The sequence below is a fragment of the Zeus faber genome (genome assembly GCF_960531495.2).
Source record: "Zeus faber genome assembly, chromosome: 17".
Classification (NCBI taxonomy): Eukaryota; Metazoa; Chordata; class Actinopteri; order Zeiformes; family Zeidae; genus Zeus; species Zeus faber.
The window spans coordinates 18,601,033-18,623,625 of record NC_137204.1 but is presented as its reverse complement, the minus strand read 5'-3'; the positions used below and the strand labels follow the sequence as shown (position 1 = coordinate 18,623,625).

The following is a 22,593-nucleotide window of genomic DNA, read 5'->3' as shown; positions in this document are numbered from 1 at the left end:
TACACAAGCCGCGTTGCCAAGGTCCTCTCCGAGGAGCACCATATCAGCTCCTTGTGGAACACCTTTCTCCGGTCCCGGTGGCTCCTGCCGAAGGCGAAGAGAGCGACCGCGGCGCGACCCTCCAAAAATTGCCACGGAACAAATTGACCAGGCCCTAAACCTTCCAAGCTTTTGTTTTCTTTCGCAATTCTGGAGCAGTTAATGTACTGCGGGATACAATAGTCCTTTCATGTTATTGCTTTTTCCAGTAATTTGGGCTTGACACCACTCCAACCACTGGCTGGAGTAAATTCACTTTTCACAGATGAATGACAAATCCCAATAATGTCATTACGTTGCCTTAAAAAGACTTAAAAAAAAACTCTCGTCCTGGGTCAGAGGCTTTCCTGCATAGGAGAGGGGTTATCGATTAGCCACGATGGGATTTATTTTATTGATAAAAACGGCATTCATGCTTGGTACTTGCAAAGCGGACGGTCTGTTTTTCCAGCGTTAATTGTCTTCTCAAGCCCGGCCTCCCGGATATCTCCGTTATAATCAAGTTAGCGGATAATGAGAGATGAAGACAAATGCTGCAGCATACGAGATGAGGGAACGTGGGTAATTAGGTTGCGACCCAGAAAACTCAGTCAAAACGTGTCACATCAGTACAGATCTGCATCTGGTTTATGCCACTGACCCCGGGATGCGGCTGAAGGTGCTGCTGCGTTTCCCTGAGAAGCTCGCGTCGAGGCGGGTGAAGGGAAGCCACGCGGGGCTGAGGCCGAAACCGCATGCATTCAGGCATCAGGGGGGGCGGCTTGAGATTTGGGGGCACAGCTCCTGGAATGTGGTACAGAGAAGTCAGGTCAAATATATTTTCAACAGCATTCCGCCAAGCAACCTGACAACAAACAAACATTGATGGTGCATTGATTTCTTTATGAAAACATGTTGAGTTCTGTGTAGAGGCAAATGTAATCGGGGTATGAAATAAATATGAAATATGGAGAAAAAAAAAGGCTGCGGTACTGTAACACTTTATGCCATATTAAAGACTGATACATGAGGGCACTGGATATGAGAAGTACTTTTACTTTTAATACTTTAATTACATTTATGAGCAATTATATATATATGTGTGTGTGCGTGTGTGTGAGTGTGATATGTCTGATATGGAATAAAGCACTGCTGCAGCTATTTTTTTTATATTTCATATACATATAATATAAAATGATATTATTTCCCTTAAGTAGAAGTATACTTCCCCCACCGATAATTAACTGTTTTATAAATATTTATACTCATTTAAGTGGATAAATGTTAAACATTTCTCTTCAAACACAGAGAGAAGCTTTATTTATACTTATGTGTTATTGTAGTGGTTAGGATCACAGACGGTATTTATAATTTCATGAGTTTACATTTGTTATCTCCAATCCAATCAGAGAAAAACAGAATTGCTATCTTAGGTTCGGGTGAAAAACAGTCAAATGACATCGAGCCATGGGAAAAAGAAGGAAAATTAATTTATTATAGTATTTTTTTCTGGAAGAAAATGCCCAGATTCCTTTTTTCTTTCTATGATTCATACAAATCTATATTGAAGATAAAAATTAAATAAAAAATAAAACTTCCCCCCGCCAATGGGCAAATACACTCATTGATTTTAACAAAATAAATTACATCAAACAGACTCGTAGTGGTACATTGTAAACAAGATCAAACAACAAACAAACGTTAAAAAGCGAAATAAATTCCTCTGCTGCGAAGGTAATATCCAGGAACACTTTTAAAGGAACATCCTAACCGGAGTCATTTCCGACATTCCCTTTTTTTTTTGTTTTTTTTTGTTTTTTTGTTTTTCCCCCCCCCTCCTCTCGATACTTTCTCCAGCGATAAACATGGGACGTTTTAGTTAATCTATAATACAGTGGCAAGTACAAACAAACAAGTTGCTGCACAACAGCGACAGAGGTTTTTTTTTTTTTAGACAACGTTTCCCAAACAGTCTGTGAGTGCACGTATTAATCGACTTAAAAAATAAAAATAAAAAAAGAAAATTAAAATAAAAACGCCCTCGCCGCCGGCTCCGAGGAAACATACGACCACAATTAAACGTAGCGACACGGGCTTGAATATTTCAACTTGATTTAATCACAGATCATACTTCTCTAGCAGGTCCATACATTTCTTTGAGTGAGGTTCCGTCCTCTATATACGTTTAGAAAAATTAGATTTTATTCGAGCCTCTTACATACAACCTCCCTCACAAAGTGGCGTTGTATTTAAGATAAGATTTATAACACTTTTATTAATCCTAAGGAGGAGGTTAACTGGTGTTGCGCTCCTTGTCCGCGTACAGAGCCCGTAATGTCTGAGCGACTCTGCTGGTCAGCTTGTGTCCGCTGGTCAGGGCGATCTTCTTGTAAATTATGTCCGACTCCTTGATGGTGTCCACCCACGGCACCAGCTTGGGGCCGTCTTTTTTCTTGGTCTCGGCCCACGGCCCCGAGTAGGAGCCGTCCATCCGGTGCACGCTGTAGCCCGCGCTCGTCTTCTTGACGACTCTGGCGATGAGGGGGCGGCCCTTGTACTTGGGGCAGCAGATGGCGACCACGTCCATGACCTCCACCGCCTCGCTCATGTGGCACGAGGCCTCGGCGCCGTCTCCGCCTTTCTTTGATCGCCTCTGTCGAGAGGAGGAAGTGGGATTGTCACAACGCGTTATGCGATGACGCCGATAACTTACACATGCAGTAAGTTTGGCCACATTCTGCAATAACCTATTACATTACCGAACTGTGCTGTATGTAGCATACTGTACTACATACTGTATCACTGTTCTGGGTTACTGCATACTGCGCTGAATTGCTGTGTGGTACTGTTGTATACTGTAAAATATTTTTACTGCACATATCTGTATATACAAATAGCCCATCCCATATACATAACTCTATTCCCTTCTATTTTGTACCCCCACTTTGTATTGTGTTTTTGAGTCTTATTTTATTTATATTATTCTATTCACTAACTGCATTACGTTTTAGGAATCAGTTAGTTTAAGTTAGTTGCTAGGTAGGAAATAGGTTTAGCTATTATGTCCGGTTTCGTAACTATTGTGCATAATCTCTGGGTGCGTTGCAGAGACATTTCACTGCATATATGTATGAAAGTATGTATAAAGTATGTATGTGACAAATGAACCTCTTGAATCTTGAATCTTATGTGGTGGTTATTACTTCTTGCAGGAGCAACAACTTTTTATGATGAATATGTAATAATTCAACACAAAATGTGATAAAAGACCACGACTGCTACTTGATTGATTGTTTACTACCTAACATTTTGCTCACAGAAACAAAAACACACACATTATCTAATGGGTTATTACATACTGCAGCAAAACATATTTTGTATTGTGTTCCTAATGTTTTTTTTACAAAAAACACACTTTTTTCCAAAACGTGGGTGTAATCTAATAATAAAGGACAATTTTTTTCCATTTCGGCAAGTCTTTACTTAATGCAATGTTCTCCATCAATGTTATGTACCCAAAATCTCAATGCAGTACATACATACATACATACTAAATATGTAATAAGCGCTCAACAGGAAGTGATTGTTGGCAATGAACAAACCGGGTCAATGCATAGTTTGAAATTCCTCAAAAAAATCGGTGGCACAACTAAAAAGCCATCCACCAGGGGGCGCTGCGTTGACGTGTTGCCGAGCTCCCCATTAGCCTGAACGGCCTCCGGCAGAGCCCGCGGGGCGACGGATGTCAGTCGCGTATGAGGCTCGGCACCGTTCTCCACAAACCTCCATCCCGGCTTCAAGGCACTCACCTTGGAGGTCTTCTCGTCCTCGCCGTCCTCGGGGTCCGTCTCCAGCGCGGCCGCCTGACTCTGAGAGCTGGGGGCCTCCGGCAGGGAGGACATGGCTTTGTTCCTGGCGCTGGCGCTCACCTCGCCCTGCTCCTCGTCTTCATCGGGGTCCAGGTGCTCCATCAGCAACTTGAACTGAAAACAAAACAAACAAAAAAATGCAGTTAAACATCCTCTTGCTTTAAAAAGGGAAATGGTCATTCTGTGGGTGTGTCAAAGTGTTTATTTAGCTCTTTATTGAATTTTAACGGGAAGCACCGATGGCGATTTTTGCAGCAAACGCCAATGAAGATGAGAGATGTTTTTGATAGCAGGTGTTTTACATAACCGGGTAGAAATCAGTTGTCGAGAATCCGGAAAATAATAATTAATGATAATGAATGAAGTGAAAAGAATAATAAAATATATATATTTTTTTTGGGGGGGGGGGGGGGGGTTATTTCGATGACGCACAACGTACAAGAGTTGTATCGGCTTCTGTTTCGGAGTATAAATTATTTATAGGAATGAATCAATAATTTGAGACTGAATTGATGCAACATTTAAAAGTTGATTTAAGCTAATTCCGAACATCCTTACGTGATGGGGTTGCTACTTTTCATCTCTGGCCTTTTAAAGATGTGGCTTCCACTCAATTAATAACTATGATAGTAAAGCATTGATAGACATACATGTACATGCTATGAACAGTTATAACTAATGGGAGACAACGTTTCAATAAGGCCTGGGATGAATCACAGCAAGTACTTACATCCAAGTACTGCTTGACAATGTTCCTTTTGATCTCGTAGCTGAGCTCAGCGTTGGCGAGGTCGCTGTTCAGGAAGTCCAGAGTCTGTCGGGGGTTGAAGTGCACGTTGGACTTCCTGTTCACCGCCTTCTCGTACACCTTGGCCGACTCTGTCGGTGAGTACTTCTGGATTTTACTGCGAGGCAGAGAGGGACAGGGTCGTTTTAGTCGGTGGTTTCTTTTCGGTTTCGGCTGACTTATTGATTGGTTACAAAAAAAGGAGCCGATTAGCCGCGGTACCTTTCTGAGAAGCCGAAGAGGCTCTTCAGATGCTGCTTCAGCACCAGTAGCAGCAGAACCCCCTGGGAGGCGTTGGCAAAGTCCAGCAAGGGAGCCGGGTTGTCAGGGAGTCGCTGCATCACCATGTCCTCATCCTCCATGTCAGAGTCCTGGTCTGAGTCCGACTTCGGGGGCCGGGCGGACTTGGACTTTGGCCTGGATTCGTCATCATCGTCGTCGTCACTGTCTCGTTCGTCCTCCTCATCTTCAGAACTGTATTTCCTCCCTTGAGGCAGATTTTTCTTCTTATTCTTATGGACTGGTTCTTTGCGTAAAGACTGCACGGAGGACAAAAAAAACCAAACAAAAAAAAGTCACTCAAATATGGAGCGGCTAACCTCATACAGGTTTCCACTCTCCGGGACATTTCCAGGATATTCAAGGCCCGACCGTGTATTCATATTAAAGAACGTGTCCACTCTCAAAGATCTTATTTCTGCTGATTAGAACTTTTGGAAACTGGGTGTGAAAAACTTTGTTTGGCTTCTCCCTGACTCCCATATGTCAGTTTGGTTGCACCTACGTGAATTATCCTATACCTGCTGACTTCCAGATCCCCAAATTCGAAGCAAAGCTGTGGTCAAATCAGCCAAAGCACCTGACAGAGGGTTCCCAGAGAAGCAAGTTCAAATGTCATAAATAAAAATGTTATCATATACACCGATCAGCCACAACATTAACACCACCTAATATTGTGTAGCTCCCCCTTGTGCCACCCAAACAGCTCTGACCCATGGAGGCATGGACTCCACAAGACCTCTGAAGTTGCCCCGTGGTATCTGGCACCAAGACGTTAGCAGCAGATCCTTTAAGTCCTGGAAGTTGTGAGGTGGAGCCTCCATGGATCGGGCTTGTTGTTCCAGCACATCCCACAGATGCTCGGTTGTAAGGGTGCTCCGATAGATGGGCCACCGAACACAGAAAGCTGTGATGCGCTGTGTGTTCTGACACCTTTCTATCACAGCAGCATTAACTTTTTCAGCAATTTGTCCTACAGTAGCTCTTCTGTGGGATCGGCCAGACGGGCAAGACTCCCCCCCCCCCCGCCCCTCCAGTGCATCAATGAGCCCATGGGCGCCCATGACCCTGTCGCCGGTTCACCGGTTGTCCTTCCTTGGACCACTTTTGGTAGGTACTTACCAGCGCATACGGCAAACACCCCACAAGACCTGCTGTTTTGGAGATGCTCTGATCCAGTTGTCTAGCCATCACAATTTGGTCCTTGTCAAAGTCGCTCAGATCCTCTCGCTTGTCCATTTTTCCTGCTTCCAACTTCAAGAACTGACTGTTCACTTGCTACCTCATATATCCCACCCCTTGACAGGTGCCACTGTAACAAATGAGCAATGTATTTACTTCATCTATCAGTGGTTTAAATGTTGTGGCTGATCAATGTAAATGTTGCTTCTAAAATGAATATTGCTGTATACCAAATATTTCCCTTCACATTGACTATTTTTATTCCAGGACAACTCGTGTTTTCCAGGACATTTCGGGCGATTTTGTGATATTCCATGACTTTCCTGGGACAAAAAAAATCCAGGTTTCCAGGATGATGGGAACCCTGACATAGTGGCAAAAGGACTGCGACGTCTGGTCTTGGTCTGATCCCGGTTGCTCCACACACGTCTCACCTCCTTGAAAGATAGCAGCAAGTTGCTTCCGGAGACGGACAGCGTGATGCCGACGTGGTGCATGATGAACAGGGGCTCCTCCTGGCTCTGGTAGGGAAAATACGCCAGGTTGTCTGCGATGAACAGCAGCATGTTCAGCTCCGTCTTCTGCAGTGGACAAAACGTAAAGTTCAAAAAACAAAAACAAACGAAAAAAAACAACCTCAACCACCTTCACACGCCCACTCTTCATTGTGGAGAGGGACGAGCGCTGAACTCACAGAGCTCTCGTCAAACTGGTTGAGCAGCGAGATGAGGAACGCCCGTCGGTGTTGCCGGTTGCTACGGACCATGGTGTAGAGGTGAGCGCAGAGAGGCGAGTTGGTCTCGTCCTGATGGAAACCCCGGATGGTGGCGGCTTTGGATGCGGTGATCGCCTGCTGCACCTGGTAGGACATCTTCATCCCTGCGACCGCCTTCATCTGAGGACACGCCAGTCAGCAGGTTACGTAGGAGTAGGTCACATGACAATAAGCATTTTCATAATGATAAAGAGGGAATTAATATCATCGCTACCAGGGGCAGAATTTTAAGGGGGGGGGGGGACCGGACCGCCTCTTCCTAGGAAAAACAGAAAGTTGCCCCCCTCAATATATCATCGTAAACAAAGCTATATAGCCTTAAATAATCTAGGCTTTTCACCCAGATCGCTCCCTCTCCAACGGCACCAACCAGCTCTTGCGCCAGCGATGGGGCGCCCAAGATCGGTGAGAAAAACGGTGTGTTTTTATTTTGGAAGTAGGTCACTTTATTTTTCTCAGTTTCCTGACGTGACGAAACAAGCACTGTGCGCAGGGGGGGGGGGGACACGCTCTCCCCCACTCTCATACCACCACCCCACCCCCGCCCCGCTGTGTGTCTCTCCCACTTCTCAAACCAAAGTTAGGCCCTTGATCGCTACCATATGCTACTAGTACTACATATTCCACACTGCTTGTTTTATTTTATCTGTTCATTCCATTGTAAATCCGCACAAAATATTTGTTTATTAACTCCACTCCCGGTTAATAAAGTACTATCTTATCACATAGTTTTCTATATAGGTAGTGCTTTTTTCCCTTGACACCTCAGTGTGCCTCATGGTGACGCAACCTGTGGTGCAAGATACCCCCACAGGGGGTCGCCAGAGAGGGGGGGTGAGGCCCTGGATGATTTGAGGCACATGTTTCCTTATTGTCAAATATTGGTTCAGTGTTGATTGTTGAATGAATGTTGACTTCAAATATAAGTTCGAACAAAATCCATGTCAATATGTTCTAATGCATTTTTGTACACCCAAATAACATTCAGACAATGTTTCAGACAAGGTAGCCAGCGACCACTGATTAAAACATAAAAGTTATTGTGTGTTTTAAATTGAGGGTCTCAGGTTGGATTTAGGGGGTCTCTGAGGAAAAGAGGTTGAAGCTCCGGAGGGTCTGAGCTTTGTGCTTGGAGCTGGATGCTAGTCAGCATTTTGCTAACGAACCATTCTGCAGAGCAAAGAGCTTTGGTCCAGTCGCGGCAGAGCTCTCCCTGCTCACTATGCTCCTGACTAAGAGAAACTCAAGTGTCAGCTGTCTACAGTATAACAAAAAACTCCCTGCTCATCGTCAGCCTGCGGCAGGTCAACCTACATGGATGAAGCCGGTGTATTTCTTATCAATCTCCACCAGTTGCTGATCCGCCTTGTTCCTCATTGTCGGCTCGGGGTCCGTTCCCATAGCGATCAGGTAGGGCACACACTGAAAAAACAAATTGAATATGTCAATACCAAGAGGTCTCGTCGAACATTTAAAGCTAGACAGCGGTGGAAAGCACTGATAACCATCTTTGTCATATTCCCCTTTGACTGTCAGCAAATATTTTATCTTAATTTGTGTTCCGTATCATAAAAAGCCCTCAAAGTGCCTGCTAGTGTAATAACTCTGATCCGGATGTTTGTAATGTGTAAACGGTTGGTTATTTCACGACAGTCTGATCTGTTGTCGGGTTCGGCGTTAAGGCGGCTTCAAGGTGAGGATACCTATCTATATTGAAATATCAAACGACATAATGTGCGCAGAAAGCACGGCAAAAGTGCCATTGAAGGCTTTTCCCGATATTATCTTTGGTTTTCAATGAGTTCTCTAAAACTTCCGTTTCTGCGGGTCGACCCCAATCATCACCACCCAGGCGATGCCGAGGTGAAGTCCCACGACTTACTTGCACAGGATGGATCAGGCCCTGGTTCAGTGTCAGCGCGATGACATTCAGGGCAAAGTGTCGGACGTTGGACTCTGTGTGGAAAAAGGCCTCCAGCACCTGCTTCAGGTAGAGCTGCATGATGGAGCTGCTCATGCCTGACGAGATGTCTCCCATCTCCTTCAGATCCTCCTGCTTGGACAGCTTCTTCCCTGCGGGCGGAAAGGCAAGAGGCCGGGATCGGTGAAGGAGATTGCGACGGACGGATTCGGGTTAAAAGACTACAGGGGATGGAGAAGTTAATGCCGGAACAGGACTCACACTCGCGGTCGGCCTCCTGCATTCGCGAGTCCTCTTCTTGCAGGTAGCTCTGCAGGTTCTTCAGCACCTGGATCTTGAGCGAGACCGCTCTCTTCTCGTCCGACAGGATGTCGTTGTAGAGCACCTTCACATCCTGTTCAAACATCAGCGCTGGGTGCATGATGAACAGGAAGCCTTAAGGATGAAATGCAGACGAAGGGAATCTATGAATCCATACGGAATATATCACTTGAGAAACATGTTGTGGGGAGATGATGCATGACCTATGACCTCTGAATGACAGGTGATGAGGCGGAAGTTACATTTGTTGGCGAGATCAGACAATAGAATTTTTTACGTGTTTAACTCTGACTTATCTTATCTTCGAGCTGTGCCATTGAGGTCAACTTTAACTTTAAGAGCACTTTATTGCCAGTGACGGCTGCTCTGCTGTTTATGTACACTTCCAAAATAAACTCGATCAAGGAAAACTAGGAAAGGAAAACTAGTTTTAAATAAAAGCGACTATCAAGCATTTGGATTAAAAAAGTAAATAAAAAAAATCTACCCAGAGCGATTATGGCTTTGGCCTTGACTTCGTCTTCTCGGTGGGTGGTGAAGTACAGCAGAAGCTCCAGCACTTTGTCCTTGATCACGACCTGCGGTTCACGGGGGGAGATGAAAGCAGCGGGTCAGTGCTGCGAACTCTTCATTCACGCCTCGGTTTTCGGACGACAAAGTCAAGACCGTGTCACGCGGGTACCTTGGTGGCTCCCTTGAACTCCTCCTGGTCAAAGTCAAAGTGTCGGCACAGAGTCCCCACGGTAAACAGAGAGCGCAGCAGAGCGGGTTTGTTAGCAGCCAGCGCGGGGCTGTCGGGGTCCTCCTGGTGCTGCACTTTAACTTTAGTCAGAGCACCTACACGGGTGGTGAGTCACAATATCAATATTATATGGAATACTAATAATACGGTGAAGAGTGAGGTTGCTATTCAAATACTTAAAAATGTCAGTACACACTGGAGCCTCACCGTAGTAGCGGTTAAAACAAGCCCAAACAAACTTGTGGTTGTGTGTGACCTTGTTCACAATAGCACCGAGGCAGCTCACACAGTGTTGGACAACCTGCGGGTCGGATCAGAGAGGGTTGTGTCGTTTGGGGGGGGTTAGCTGCATTTGTCGCCGGGTCTAAAAGAGCTGCGCTTCGAACGCCAGTACCGACCGTCATTCCGTATCTGATGATGAGCTTCATCAGGTCTTCCTCGACGGTTACGAGGAAGTTTTCACTGGGCTGCTCCATCAGGGGAACCACAAGCTCCAGGATCTTGGCGACGTTGCAAATCACCATGAAATCACTCTGGGTCTGGGAGCCACGGAAACACGCCTCCGTTACAACACAGCACCTCAAGAGTCTTTCTGCGCCTCAATGATTTCAAAATAACACAAAGGTTTGGACCACAAACAATAACGTGTATTCGCATGAGGAAGCCACTAGATGGCGCTAGAGCTCCACAGACAGGGGTACGAGTTGCGGAAGCGTTGCTCATAAGCCTTCTTACATTGCACTTTGAGGTCAGATAGGGCTGCATGGACATGGCGTGTTTGACCAGTAACTGCGCTCTGATCTTGCAGAACAGGTAGAGGGTGTTGATGGAGGCCACCAAACGACTGGAGTCGACCGCTTTCTTATCGCAGTCTGCAACAGAAACACAAATACAACAAAAAAATATACATACAAAAAGTATGTTCTAATGAAAATCCGAACTATAGAAATGGAGCGAAATAAACCACAAAATATAAGTAGGACTGAAGGGGAAATAAAAGGAAGCACAACCTGCGAGTGACTCCTCGAACCCGAGGATGTGCTCCACCAGGTTGTCCACCAGCTGAATACACGCCTTTTTGGCTGGTTTGTAAGAAGCATCTTCCTCCGATTTGAATAACTAAACGATTGAAAAGTACAACATAGAGACAAAAACAGAAAAAAAAAAAAGCATAATACGGTTTTGCTAGAGAAAGAGAGAGAGAGAGAGAGAGAGAGAAGAGAGAGACCTGCATGAGTTTTTTAAAAATAAAACAACTCACGTTTTGGAGTAACTGCTCAAACCAGTCGTACCCAGAATCTTCGCATGCAGACACCTGGAATAAATTACGACATTGATGTGGGTCATGACTCGGTCACAGATCTAAGGGAAGCTGTTTGCGACATGTGCTCATTTTGGTGTGAGTGTCATTCACCACATCTGTGATGTTGAGGATCTTTCTGTTCATTGAATCTCTGTCTTGAGTGGGTGTCGGGGTGAACCACAGTTTCTGGAATGTCTCATTTACTAATTTCTGCAAAAACACACATTTTAACTCCTATCAGTTATGCCAGTTGTACCATATATTAGACATGAGAAGTAAAGAAAAAATATTCGCCCGCCTAAAAAATAAAAATAAAAAATACCACAAACCTTGATCCCTTCCTCGTCGTTGACCCTTCTGATCATCTTCACGCACATCTCAGTGATCTTATGGAAGCTCGGCTGCTCTACGCAGATATCCCTCAGGATCTTGATCACCCTCTTCCTCACACTTATACCAGTGTCCTAGGTAAAGCAAATATGGAGGAAAAAAACATCCTCAGCTCATTACATGCAGGGATCATTTACACATTCCTTTTACTAGCGCCTGTGAAAGTTATCAATGACTGGCAGCATAGTGCTGCTTGGCCGTTTAGATAAAGACCGATTGCCTGCTGATGTGTAACATATAAAAGAAAACAATTCTTTACTGAATATACCGTTGCTGACTTTAGGCGCTTTCTGACAGGTCACTTACAGCATCTTTGAACATATTTGGAGTGCTTCCCGATGCGTGGAGAGCTGATATTTATTGCCTTATACTTAAGACTTTTACTTAGAAATAACTCCAGCAGAGTGTAGTGTGGTGAGAAACACTGTCCTAGATCTTGGCCATTGCTCACACATTTCAAAGAAGCCTTTTGCGATCAACTGTAACATGCTTTGACCAATTACGGTAATACTGGGCTCAACACTAACTTTTAAAGTGGTTGCCATGCTGGCAATTCTTTGTAGTTTTGTGTTTCATCAGATACTTGACAGAATTTTAATCTTCAGAGGGGAAGAAAAACAAGTCAAGACAGACAAGAGCTGTGATAACACTAACTCCTCTGGTCATACTTGGCCAAATCGCACCTAGCCTGGGTCTCTCTAATGTATTTGTTGTCAATAATAATAATAATATAATAAAAGTAAATTCAAATTTGATACATTTTACCAGATTTACTACAAAAAAAGACTAAAACTAATGAAATTTTCTGTATTATTATTATTTTTTAAGTTTTGTAAGTACACAACATCGATTTAGTTAGTTTTTGTTTATTTCTGTCTAGTTTTCACTCAAGTGTTTTTTCACACCTCGTTTTAAGTTGAGCTTTAGTTAACTCTACAGGGATGCAAACACATGTATGGTGGAAAAAGGGTCTGAAATATACTATATACTATATACTAAATATACTATATTATGGTGGAGGCCGATGGAAGGTTCCCCTGGACGCATCACTTTGGACACGCCTCAGAGTTGTCCGACCCCGCAAACTGCTTTGGAGCGCTTCCAACCCGAGACTAGAGCAGTGGCCACGCCTTAGTTCTAACGTAATATCAGAGAACGAGTCCACTAGTTAATCGATCGCAGCCGGCGCCGCCCCCGGGGCAGATCGGTTCAGCTGAATTACACAATTAAGTCACCCAAATAGACGTGAAAAAAGCTAAATTGGCCAAAAAGCCAGATGTTTGCATCCCTAATGTAATAACCTTGCTCTACTGTCGTCCACTGTGTTTGAGCCTGGCAGGAGAGAGGCTGCGTGGTACGCCGGGATATTAAAACTGAACAATGAGCAGGATGCACACTTTTACTTTCTCCGATTGTGTGTGATGTTTTCACATCACAGATGACAAAGAAAGGCATTAAAACGGGAACAGGTGCCGTAAGTAAACGCACTAAGGCACGTGCAGCGTTCTGGTTCCAAATGTAACAGCAATATTTAAATATCAGTTATGCAACAAATGTATTTCTTTTGGGACGCACGTTTTGAGGTTTACCGTCCCCATTTCTTTCTGTTAAAAAGTGGTTGCCAAAGGAGGCAACCAGACGCCACAAAATGGTTGCCAATTGACTCAATCTGGTTGCCGAGGGCAAGTGCCAACACTTTGGTTGTGCTATACGTTTGTAAGACCTTCAAACAACCCGGTGATATTCAGACAGATGTTCAGATGTTAAAGCGATAGGTTGAGATGGAAAAATAAGTAAATCAATTACCAATATCCTTTCAATGAGCATGTCGTAGTACTGCTCGGTGAGTTGGGGTCGACTCAGCACAGAGCGTCCGAGCAGATCCACCGCCGCCTCCCTCACGCTGGTGGAGCTGTCGATCAGACGCCCGTGGACCCCCCTCTGCATGTCTAACTGGGGACGGAAGCGGAACACGAGAGGCAGTTGATAGGACGTGAGCCATCAGTAAAATCCAATGTTTTTTTATATATACTGTGAAAATACTGTTAAACTAACCCGTGCTAGAATACTGGGATCCACGGCCACCACTTCAGACAGGCACTTCATAGCTTTTGTTCTGACGGCGATGGCACTTTCTCCCAGCACCCTCAAAATCTGTGCACAGGGAGGAGGCGACACTGAGCCGCAGAAGACAGATATACAGCCTCCTTCTGCTCATTGTTAAAGGAAAACTTCTGTATTAATATATATTTTTTTAGCTAAACCTTGTTTTCTGGGAGTCAAACTGAGTGATTGGCATCAGAATCTTTTACACACTGATGTCGTATTGTAGAGAACAGCTTCAGTTGGTTTTGAGTTTTAGGAAGTTAGGAAATACCAGGGTTTTCCTGTCAGTCACAAGTTATCTTACCTGTGATAAATAAATATCAAAGCTCTGGGCAAACGGCCTCTTGGAGGCCAAATATCTGACAATATGGCAGGAGTCACAATAGTCCACAGCTTCAGAGTTCTTCCTACAAGGAGGTTTTATGGAACACGTTAGGAATGGGACGAGTCATGTAATTAATGACAAGCGCAGGTAGAACATCCATGGTGAGGGAATATTTACCTCAATGTGTTTAATTGTGATGATGGCGTCCTCACGACTTTGCGGAGAAACTTCTTTTGCGTCTCGGCCCTTTGCACAGCGTCGTCAGTGGACTCCACATTCTTAGCGTGGCGCCGGCCCTCTGACGAATCCTCCTCTCTCTGGATCTGAGATTTCAAGGCTTTTTCCGACTCACTGGTGACGTCCCTGAGCCACTGGCCAATGTAGAATTTCCTCGCAAACTGGATCGGAAAAATACATGTGATATAGTCAAGCTTCTGTTTCAATTTGTTTTACTTTATTTCTGATTGTTGTGGGTTTTTTTCTCTCTCTGCATCCTCACTGATAAGGCTTTTTATAAAGGTTTGCCTTTCTTTTTTGTGCCCAATTTTACACTGCGTTTCTATTTTCTGCCACTTGTCCATTTGTGAAGCACATATTGGCGAGTGCAACTCAAACACTCACCACCAATGACGGCTCTGTCGCCGTGTTCTCATCCAGGAATTCCAAAAGGACTTTCTGTAGCCGTTGAGTCTCATCGTGGCCGGGAACCTGGGGCGGGACGGAAGCACCGACAAGGTAATTCACCCGCACGCTTTCATGACTGGAAACAATCAGATGCAAGATGCATTTTTGTAAATAACCACTCGAACCTCCTTGAGGATGTGCTCGATGGTCTTTCTGTCCGTTTTGCTACTGACGGCGTCTTTGCGCAGGCGAGCAGCGACGGTGCCCAAATAGTCGAGGGACGCTACCCTGAGAGCCATCTCCGTGCGCTTGTTGTTGAACTGGTGTACCTGGAGCAGGGCGAGCAACCCGAACCTTTTTAATAGAAGGTCTGATGCACAACTACTAGGCAGACAAAGGTATCAGACCATTAAACCTGGCTTGATCCACATGTTGCTGCTCACCAACAGCCGGCCGAGTAGAACGAGCAGCAATTCGGCTGCGGGCCACTCAGGCTTGTTCACCGCCGACAACAGGTCCTGGAGAAAGTTCTCAAATAGAGGACGATAATCTTCCTCTCCCTGCTTACTGCCACATCTGAGCAGGTAAGAGAAGGTAAGAAGGAAAGGTCAGGTGAATGAAATAAACTCAATTTCTAGAAAACAATCTTATTCAGCTAACAGAAGTTCAATATCATGTATCTCAGCAAACATTTCCAGTCAGATTCTGATGACGGGTGATTTTTGGTTTAGCACTGAGGATTTGAAGAGGAGCAGTGGCCCGGTCCAACTTCGAAATGACACATCAGGTCAAAGACCTAGAATAAATCGATACAGTTTTGTGATTGTAGCGACAATATACTCGTGATTTTGCAGTGGTAATTGGCAAAAATCTGTGATTTTTTTTTACGACTACCAATAAAGAGTCGGACGTAATCACTTCCTATTGACAAGGGGAAATCGCATCGTGCTAATCTTAATTATTTTCTTAACATAAAGAAACATGGCTCAAATTGAAAAGAAATCTTAACAGGGAGTCTATCTCCCATAAACTATACTTCTTCAGGAAGACAGATAGGAAGTTCTGAGCAGTCCTCATCGCAGTCTCGTACGAGTTCGTGATCTGGACGTCTTGATCCACCTAGGAAATAAATACACATTACAAGAAAAAAATGAAGAAACGTTTGACCAAAAAGGTGACAATTTCTATAAAAAAAACAAACAAAAAAAACAAAATGGGGGGACAGAGCAGATTGTGATGGAAATACCTTCTTGTCGTGATCCTTCTCCAGATCCTTCAGGCGCACCACACACTGGATGAGCTGAAGGACCAGAGCGGTCACCATCTGGATGTGAAGCGGCGCCCCACCCACGTCGGCTCTGTTTAGTCTGGGAGAAAATAAACAATAAGAAGCTTCACCTCGACTGATTCACAGAAGAGCGGGAAAAAAAAAAAAAGACAACAACATTGTTTGAAGTGCAGTTACATGAAGTTCCTGAGGCTTCGTTTGCTGGTTGGCAGTTTTGCCAGGTAGGTGAAGATGTCTTCCAGAATGAGCTGCCTGTGCTTTTCGTAACGAGAGAACACCTGAAGAACAGGAGACGGAAAGGTGGAATTTAAAGCATAAGGTAACGCTGCGCTTAGTCACGTGGTGAACCTAATTGGAGGTAAGTACCAAGGCTGACTTACCGCCGTCACTAGTTTGATGGCGCACAATTGCAGTTCGCTGACATTCTCCACAAAAAACGATGTAATGGCCAGGGTGGAAACCTAAATGTCAAACCGCAGAATAACCGGATTTCAGTGATTACGGATCAGAGATTAGAAGGGGGTGCTCCCAAAAATGACCTCAGGCACAAAACCCGGATCTCACCAGGAGAAGGGTGGTGTCTGTGAGCAGCTGGATCTCCAGGAGCTCTGAGGTGATGCTGACAATATCACACACTTTGTTGTACAACGTCACCACAACCTTCTGCTTGTGGCTGGAGCCCTTGCCTCTTTTAGCCCTTGAGCCAAGCATTCCACCTTGGGAAAAGAGAAATAATGAGACCACTATTTCAAATATAGGGGAAAAAAATAAAAAATAAATAAATCAGATCTCAGTTCAATTTTGACCAATTGCCAATCTTCATCACGACTAAACCAATATTAGGTAGATACCTTCAAACTCAGGAGGGAGAGAATTAAATGGCAGTCTAACCTCCATGGGGATCCACTCTGTACAAGGGGTCGTATTGGGGGTAAAGAGTGTTTTGCAGATGGAACTTGGTGAACTGCAACACCCTTTCAATGACGTCCTCTATGTAAACAGCCTTGGGCATGTGTGGAGATGTCATGATGTTGAGAGCCGCCAGACAGGCATCGGCAGATTTCGTCACGCGCTCAAAGATGAGGTCACACCACTCTTCATCCATAGCATCATTGTCCTGTTAGAGAGTAGATGTCCGTCAAAATACAAAGCTAAAGCCGGTGGTTCTCAAGGTGTGGTCCTTCAAGAGGCTCCAGGGGGTCGCCAGCATCATCAATCATATAATTTCCCCATTATTTCATTGACAGGACATGAGCACCGTTCGAGAATGTACCGGAACGACTGACCACAAGACTCACTGTCAGTGAGTCACTTCATCTCCCAAACTAGAGAACGGACAGCTGTGGAGGTTTGGACTAAATCGTACCTAACAACAAAAATCTTGTCATATTTGGATCCCAGGGACAAAATCGTATCCTTGAGATGAAGAAGGTTGGGAATCACCGGCTTAAACGGCAAAGATCCCTTTGAAACTTACTTGGTTCATTAACGTCAAAAGTTTGCTGCCGTCCTGAATGTTTTTATCCAGGATGTTCAACACTTTCACCAACTTGTCCGATGGAAGCTGTGGATGGGAGCAGATGGCTGAGGATTTCATGTCACCGCCAGCTACTTGTCACCAATTACTGTTAAGGATATTTATTTGGGTGTGTCACAGTGTACCACCCATTCCATTACCTTGTGAGCAACGCCCAGAGCTTTAATCTTGGACGACTCGCTGCGGAGCTCACGTAACTGGTGTTTCCCCAGCAAGAGCTCCTGAGGGATCTCATCGTCATCATCTGAATAGGAGGAGTTTAGTTGTTTAAATCATATGAAAAGCTAGACTGTAGTAACCGTCTCTGGAGTTGAACAATAAAAAACAGAAATGTAACTTTTTTTTTTTTTTTTAAATACCTGTGGCAGTGACGTCCACATCCTCAAGGTTGTCAAGAATGTTGTCTACAGTTGATGAAAACCTCTTAAATGTCGAGGAGTCTATCAGTTCTGTGAAATAAATCCCTGTTAAATGTCAAACCAAATCCTGCAATCGTTACAGAGTTAAATGACTTAAGGACCAAGAGGAAATAACCTTCTGGAGTCAGCTTGGGCTCAGAGGACTTCCTTTTCATTTTTGCCAGTTTCTCCTGTTTCTTCATCCTTTTGGTGGCTGGACATAGAGACATAGTGGTAACCGGATATTTTCCTCACCATTCATGAGATGTGAATGCAGTAAGCTTCACTTAAAATAGTTTTACCTTTGTGAAGGGATTGTTGAGTGCAGTTACTTACGCTCAGGCAAAGAGTCCTCTTCATCTTTGCTAGAGTCCAACTCACTAACGGTGCCGTGCCGGCGCTTCTTGGTCTTCACCCTCTCACCCAGCGGCACGGAGGATTCCCTCTCTATGAAGGGACAGGGCTCTCTCAGTCAACATTTACTTCATGGAAAAGAATGAACTCCAAGGCTTATGATTGTAATGCTGAATTCAAAATCTTAAAAATTGTTTTTAAGGACCTGCGGTAATGTAACTTGATTTTGGCATCCTACATCAGAGATGTAGGATGCCAAAATAAAACTGAGCAGACAGGACACAGTCTAATTATGTCTGATTATCATTGAAAAAATAAAAAATAAAATAAATAAAACACCAGGAACAAAAAATAATAATTTATATCACAAAGAACAAACAGACGTCGACAAATTTGTTGGTACCCTTACAGCTCATTGAAACAATGCTTCATTCCTCCTGAAAAGTGATTGAATTAAAAGCAATTTTCTCATGTATACTTGCATGTCACTGGTATGTCAGAGTAAAGCAAAGAAACTGTGAAAAGAAATCAATTATTTCTAAAGAGATCAATTATATTATAAATTGGCCTGGGAAGATTTATTGGTACCCCTTAGAAAAGATTGTAAATAATTGGATTACAGTGATATTTCAAACTAACTGTTTTCTTTAATTGGTATCACTCATGTCTTCAATCAGTCATTCAGCCGATTTAAATGGAGAAAAGTAGTCACTCTTTTGTTTGGCATCATCGTGTGCACCACACTGAACATGGACCAGAGAAAGCAAAGGAGAGAGCTGTCTGAGGAGATCAGAAAGAAAATTATAGACAAGCATGTTAACGGTAGAGACCATCTCCAAGCAGCTTGACGTTCCTGTGACTACAATTGCAAATATTATTGAGAAGTTTAAGGTCCATGGGACTGTAGGCAACCTCCCTGGACACCACCACAAGAGGAAAATCGACCCCATATTGAAAAGTAGGATAGAGCAAATGGCAGAAAAAGAGCCATGGACAACTTCCAAAGAGGTACAAGCTGAACTCCAAGGTCAAGGTACCATCCCTCGCTTTTTGAGTGACAGTGCCTGCATGGAAGAAGACCCAGGAGGACTCCACTTTTGAAAGAAAAACATAAAAAGGCCAGACTGAAAATTGCTAAAATGCATACTGACAAGCCACAATGCTTCTGGGAGAATGTCCTTTTGAAAGATGAGCCAAAACTTTAGCTTTTTGGCAAGTCACATCAGCTCTATGTTCCCAGACAAAAAAAATGAAGCTTTCAGAGAAAAGAACACCAGACCTACTGTGAAACATGGAGGAGGCTCGGTTATGTTTTGGGGCTGCTTTGCTGCGTCTGGCACGGGGTGCCTTGAATCTGTGCAGGGCACAATGAAATCTCAAGACTATCAAGGCATTCTGGAGCGAAACATACTGCCCAGTGTCAGAAAGCTCTGTCTCGGTCGCAGGTCATGGGTCCTCCAACAGGACAATGACCCAAAACACACAGCTAAAAACATCCAAGAATGGATAACAACAAAAACATTCTGAAGTGGCCTTCTATGAGTCCTGATCTGAATCCTATCGAACATCTTTGGAAAGAGCTGAAACATGCAGTCTGGGGAAGGCACCCTTCAAACCTGAGACAGCTGGAGCAGTTTGCTCAGGAAGAGTGGGCCAAACTACCTGTTGACAGGTGCAGAAGTCTCATTGAGAGCTACAGAAATTACTTGATTGCAGTGATTGCCTCTAAAGGTTGTGCAACAAAATATAAGGTTAAGGGTCCCATCATTTTTGTCCACGCCATTTTACTTTGTTTCATTATGTAAAATATTCTGTTGAATCAAAAGCAAAGTCAGATTTTTATTAAATATGGAATAAACAATGATGGATGCCAATTACTTTTGTGAGTTTCAAGTTATTTCAGAGAAAATTGCGGGTTCTTTATTCCGGCAAATGGTACCAACAAATTTGTCCACGTCTGTTATTGCCGAAGGAATCCTGTGCATAATAAATAAATAAATAAATAAATATGGAACTATCTTACCAATGCTTGATTTGTTAGGCGATACATTTTTGGGCCTGGAGCTTTGTGCATTCTTGCTTTTCTTCTCTTTATCAATCTTTTTTGCCTCGTCAACTGTGACTTTAAGCGCATGTACAGGCTTATCTTCTTCATTCCGGTTCTCTGCTAATGAAACCTTCTGTACTTTGAACACAGGTTCTGCATGTTCCACCACAGCGGCGCTGCCACTCCCAGGCTGTGGGTCCCGTTCCTTTCCATTCGGCTTCAGTTTGGGAATCACAAAGTTCTTCAAACTTCCCGACGACCCCCCGAAGAGGTACGAGGGAAACTCTGTAGATTTCCCCCCAAAAGATTGTTCCTTCGTAACTTTGTTTCCATCTTGGTGGCTTCTACTGCCCTCCCCACCCTTCTTCTGGAGGCTAGAACTTTGGCCAGTCCGTCCCCTGCTGTCATTCTTGGCTCGAGGGCTGTCCGTCTGGCTGTCTGGCTGTTTGTGCCGCTTGTCAGAATGCTTGTTCCTGTCCTCCGCAGACTCAGACCTGTGTTTCCCTTCCCAGTCCCTCCTCCTGTCTCGGCCATGTCTGTTCTGCTCCTTCTTGTTGGAGGTCTTGGGGGTGTCTGGATGTTGGTGGATGCCGGGTGGGTTGCCCTCACGGGCAGTGTCCTCTTTATGGCTGCTTTCATGGCGCCCTTCATGTTTCCGCCCTTCATGTTTCTGCTGCTTCCCCCCAGAACGTCCCTTGCTGCTGTCAGGTTTACCGACACGCTGGTGGTTTGAGTCCAGCTTCTTGTCATTCTTTTGTTTATGAGTTTCCGGTTGGCCATCTTGACGGTTATCATACCGTTTGTTAATTTCAAGTCTGCTTTCTAAAGTCTCAGCTGTCTTCCGATCTTTCTTACACTTTGTCTGCAAGGGACCTTCACACGCAGGTTGTGATTCATTGGTCGTGTCCGGCCGTGCTTTTCTCCTGCCGGCCCGCTGCAGGTCAATGCTGACCATCAGAGTAGGCCGATTGGTACCGTTACTGGTGACATCACCCTCCTGGGGTGTCGCTTCTCCACTGGGCGCTTCCAAGGCTCCAGATGTGCCCCCGGCTCCAGGTTCCTGAGGATACGATCCTTGCTTCTGTTTCTTCAGTGGCTTGTCTGTAATGAAGAACATTGTAGCTTAGTTTCTCTAAAAACATACACACTGAGGGTATGACACAAAGACTAGCTGACACAGAAATTCACCTTTGTCCAAAACTTCTTCCGCGCCTCGTTCGCTCTCGCTGGCCGACTCACATTCTATCCTCCCAACCTCAGGAAGTGCAAGTGCATTCATGCCATAAGCAAACGTGCTGATAATCCCAGCTTGCTTTGCGTTTTGGAGAGCCTGCTGGTTTCCTGTCTGCTCCCCACTATCTAACCTGAAAGAAGGATACTGAGCTGTCCTGGAAAACTCATCGTCATAAATCAAAGCAGCGATATCCTGGACTGTGTGATCAAGTCCTACAGAGTCATCCATATCTGAAGACTTGGCATGAGACAGCTTCAAATTTGGCTTGGCAGAGTCTTTCGATGGAGAAGCAACAGTGTCACACACAGCATCTTTGTCCTTCTGCTCCATTTCCACCGTATTGGACTTTTTCAGGTTTTTTCTGCAGTCAGTGGTGACAGGAAGCAGGTCAGCAGCTACATCCCGAGGCGATGCATAGGGGTTAGGAGACTGCACGTCAAGATGAGGCTTTATTCCTGCTGAAACACAAATCAAATTCAGGGAAGAAGACTTGACATTTATTCACTTACCAGTGTTAACCTCACTCAAATCCTGAAAGGCAAACATGTTTTGTAGTCTCGCCATTGCAAATGAATTTTTTGTTCCATAATAATGGCATGCCTGCTACTGGCAATGTTCGGTACTGGCATCATGCGGGAAAAGGAGTCGATCTTGATGTCACATAAATGTCCTTCCGTAAATTTCCCAACTCTCCACCTAGTATCAATTCCGGGTAAATGGAAGCAGTAACATCACCGTTAAGTAGGGGTGGAGCCGAATACAAATAAAGCATGAATAGTGGATTTTTACAAATATTTATTTTGTACAAATATTTCAAAAGTTATTTGTTTTGGGGAAGAAAAACAAAACATTCTGAAAAAAAGCGAGTCAGATCCGAAACCGTGTCGCACGGCTGCAGAGATAAGAAACTGAAACATGTCCAGTCTCTAGAGAGACAGGTCTTTATATTATTAAATTGTATTCTTCTGGTTGTTAAAATTGCCACTCAGACCCTGGACTTGTCTTTTACAGTTAAGGTGCGGATTGGGACATCGGACACAAGCGCTTTGCTTGCCTGCCAGTTGCATCGGAGCACAGAGTCACGGAGGGAACG

The 22,593-nt window shown here is 44.4% G+C and overlaps 1 protein-coding gene across 1 annotated transcript; it reads right to left on the bottom strand.

Moving 5' to 3' along the window:
• Positions 1 to 1,483: 1,483 nt before the first annotated feature.
• LOC307243443 (nipped-B-like protein B) lies at positions 1,484 to 21,870 on the bottom strand. Its single transcript, XM_080018256.1, has 38 exons — positions 21,455 to 21,870; positions 20,243 to 21,367; positions 18,202 to 18,312; positions 18,002 to 18,079; positions 17,827 to 17,916; positions 17,608 to 17,711; positions 17,408 to 17,494; positions 16,822 to 17,047; positions 16,495 to 16,646; positions 16,311 to 16,391; positions 16,108 to 16,208; positions 15,889 to 16,009; positions 15,679 to 15,761; positions 15,086 to 15,218; positions 14,828 to 14,971; positions 14,640 to 14,726; positions 14,196 to 14,416; positions 13,998 to 14,100; positions 13,643 to 13,741; positions 13,394 to 13,540; positions 11,527 to 11,661; positions 11,309 to 11,407; positions 11,156 to 11,209; positions 10,905 to 11,013; positions 10,630 to 10,766; positions 10,293 to 10,433; positions 10,102 to 10,195; positions 9,835 to 9,989; positions 9,640 to 9,730; positions 9,093 to 9,266; positions 8,793 to 8,983; positions 8,225 to 8,332; positions 6,830 to 7,030; positions 6,570 to 6,716; positions 4,897 to 5,213; positions 4,618 to 4,792; positions 3,828 to 4,001; positions 1,484 to 2,671 (listed from the first exon to the last, which is right to left on the bottom strand). Exons 1-38 carry the CDS (start codon positions 21,828 to 21,830, stop codon positions 2,312 to 2,314), a joined length of 6,531 nt encoding a protein of 2,176 aa, XP_079874382.1. The 5' UTR covers positions 21,831 to 21,870; the 3' UTR covers positions 1,484 to 2,311.
• Positions 21,871 to 22,593: the final 723 nt, after the last annotated feature.

Bases quoted from the DNA above. Each gene is read 5' to 3' on its own strand.
- LOC307243443 (XM_080018256.1), bottom strand. From the start codon at position 21,830: ATGGAGCAGAAGGACAAAGATGCTGTGTGTGACACTGTTGCTTCTCCA. The intron at 14,727-14,827 runs GTTCGAGTGGTT...GTCCCGCCCCAG, and splicing joins TCGAGCACATCCTCAAGGAG to GTTCCCGGCCACGATGAGAC. The intron at 13,541-13,642 runs GTTAGTTTAACA...TTCCGTCCCCAG, and splicing joins ATCCCAGTATTCTAGCACGG to TTAGACATGCAGAGGGGGGT.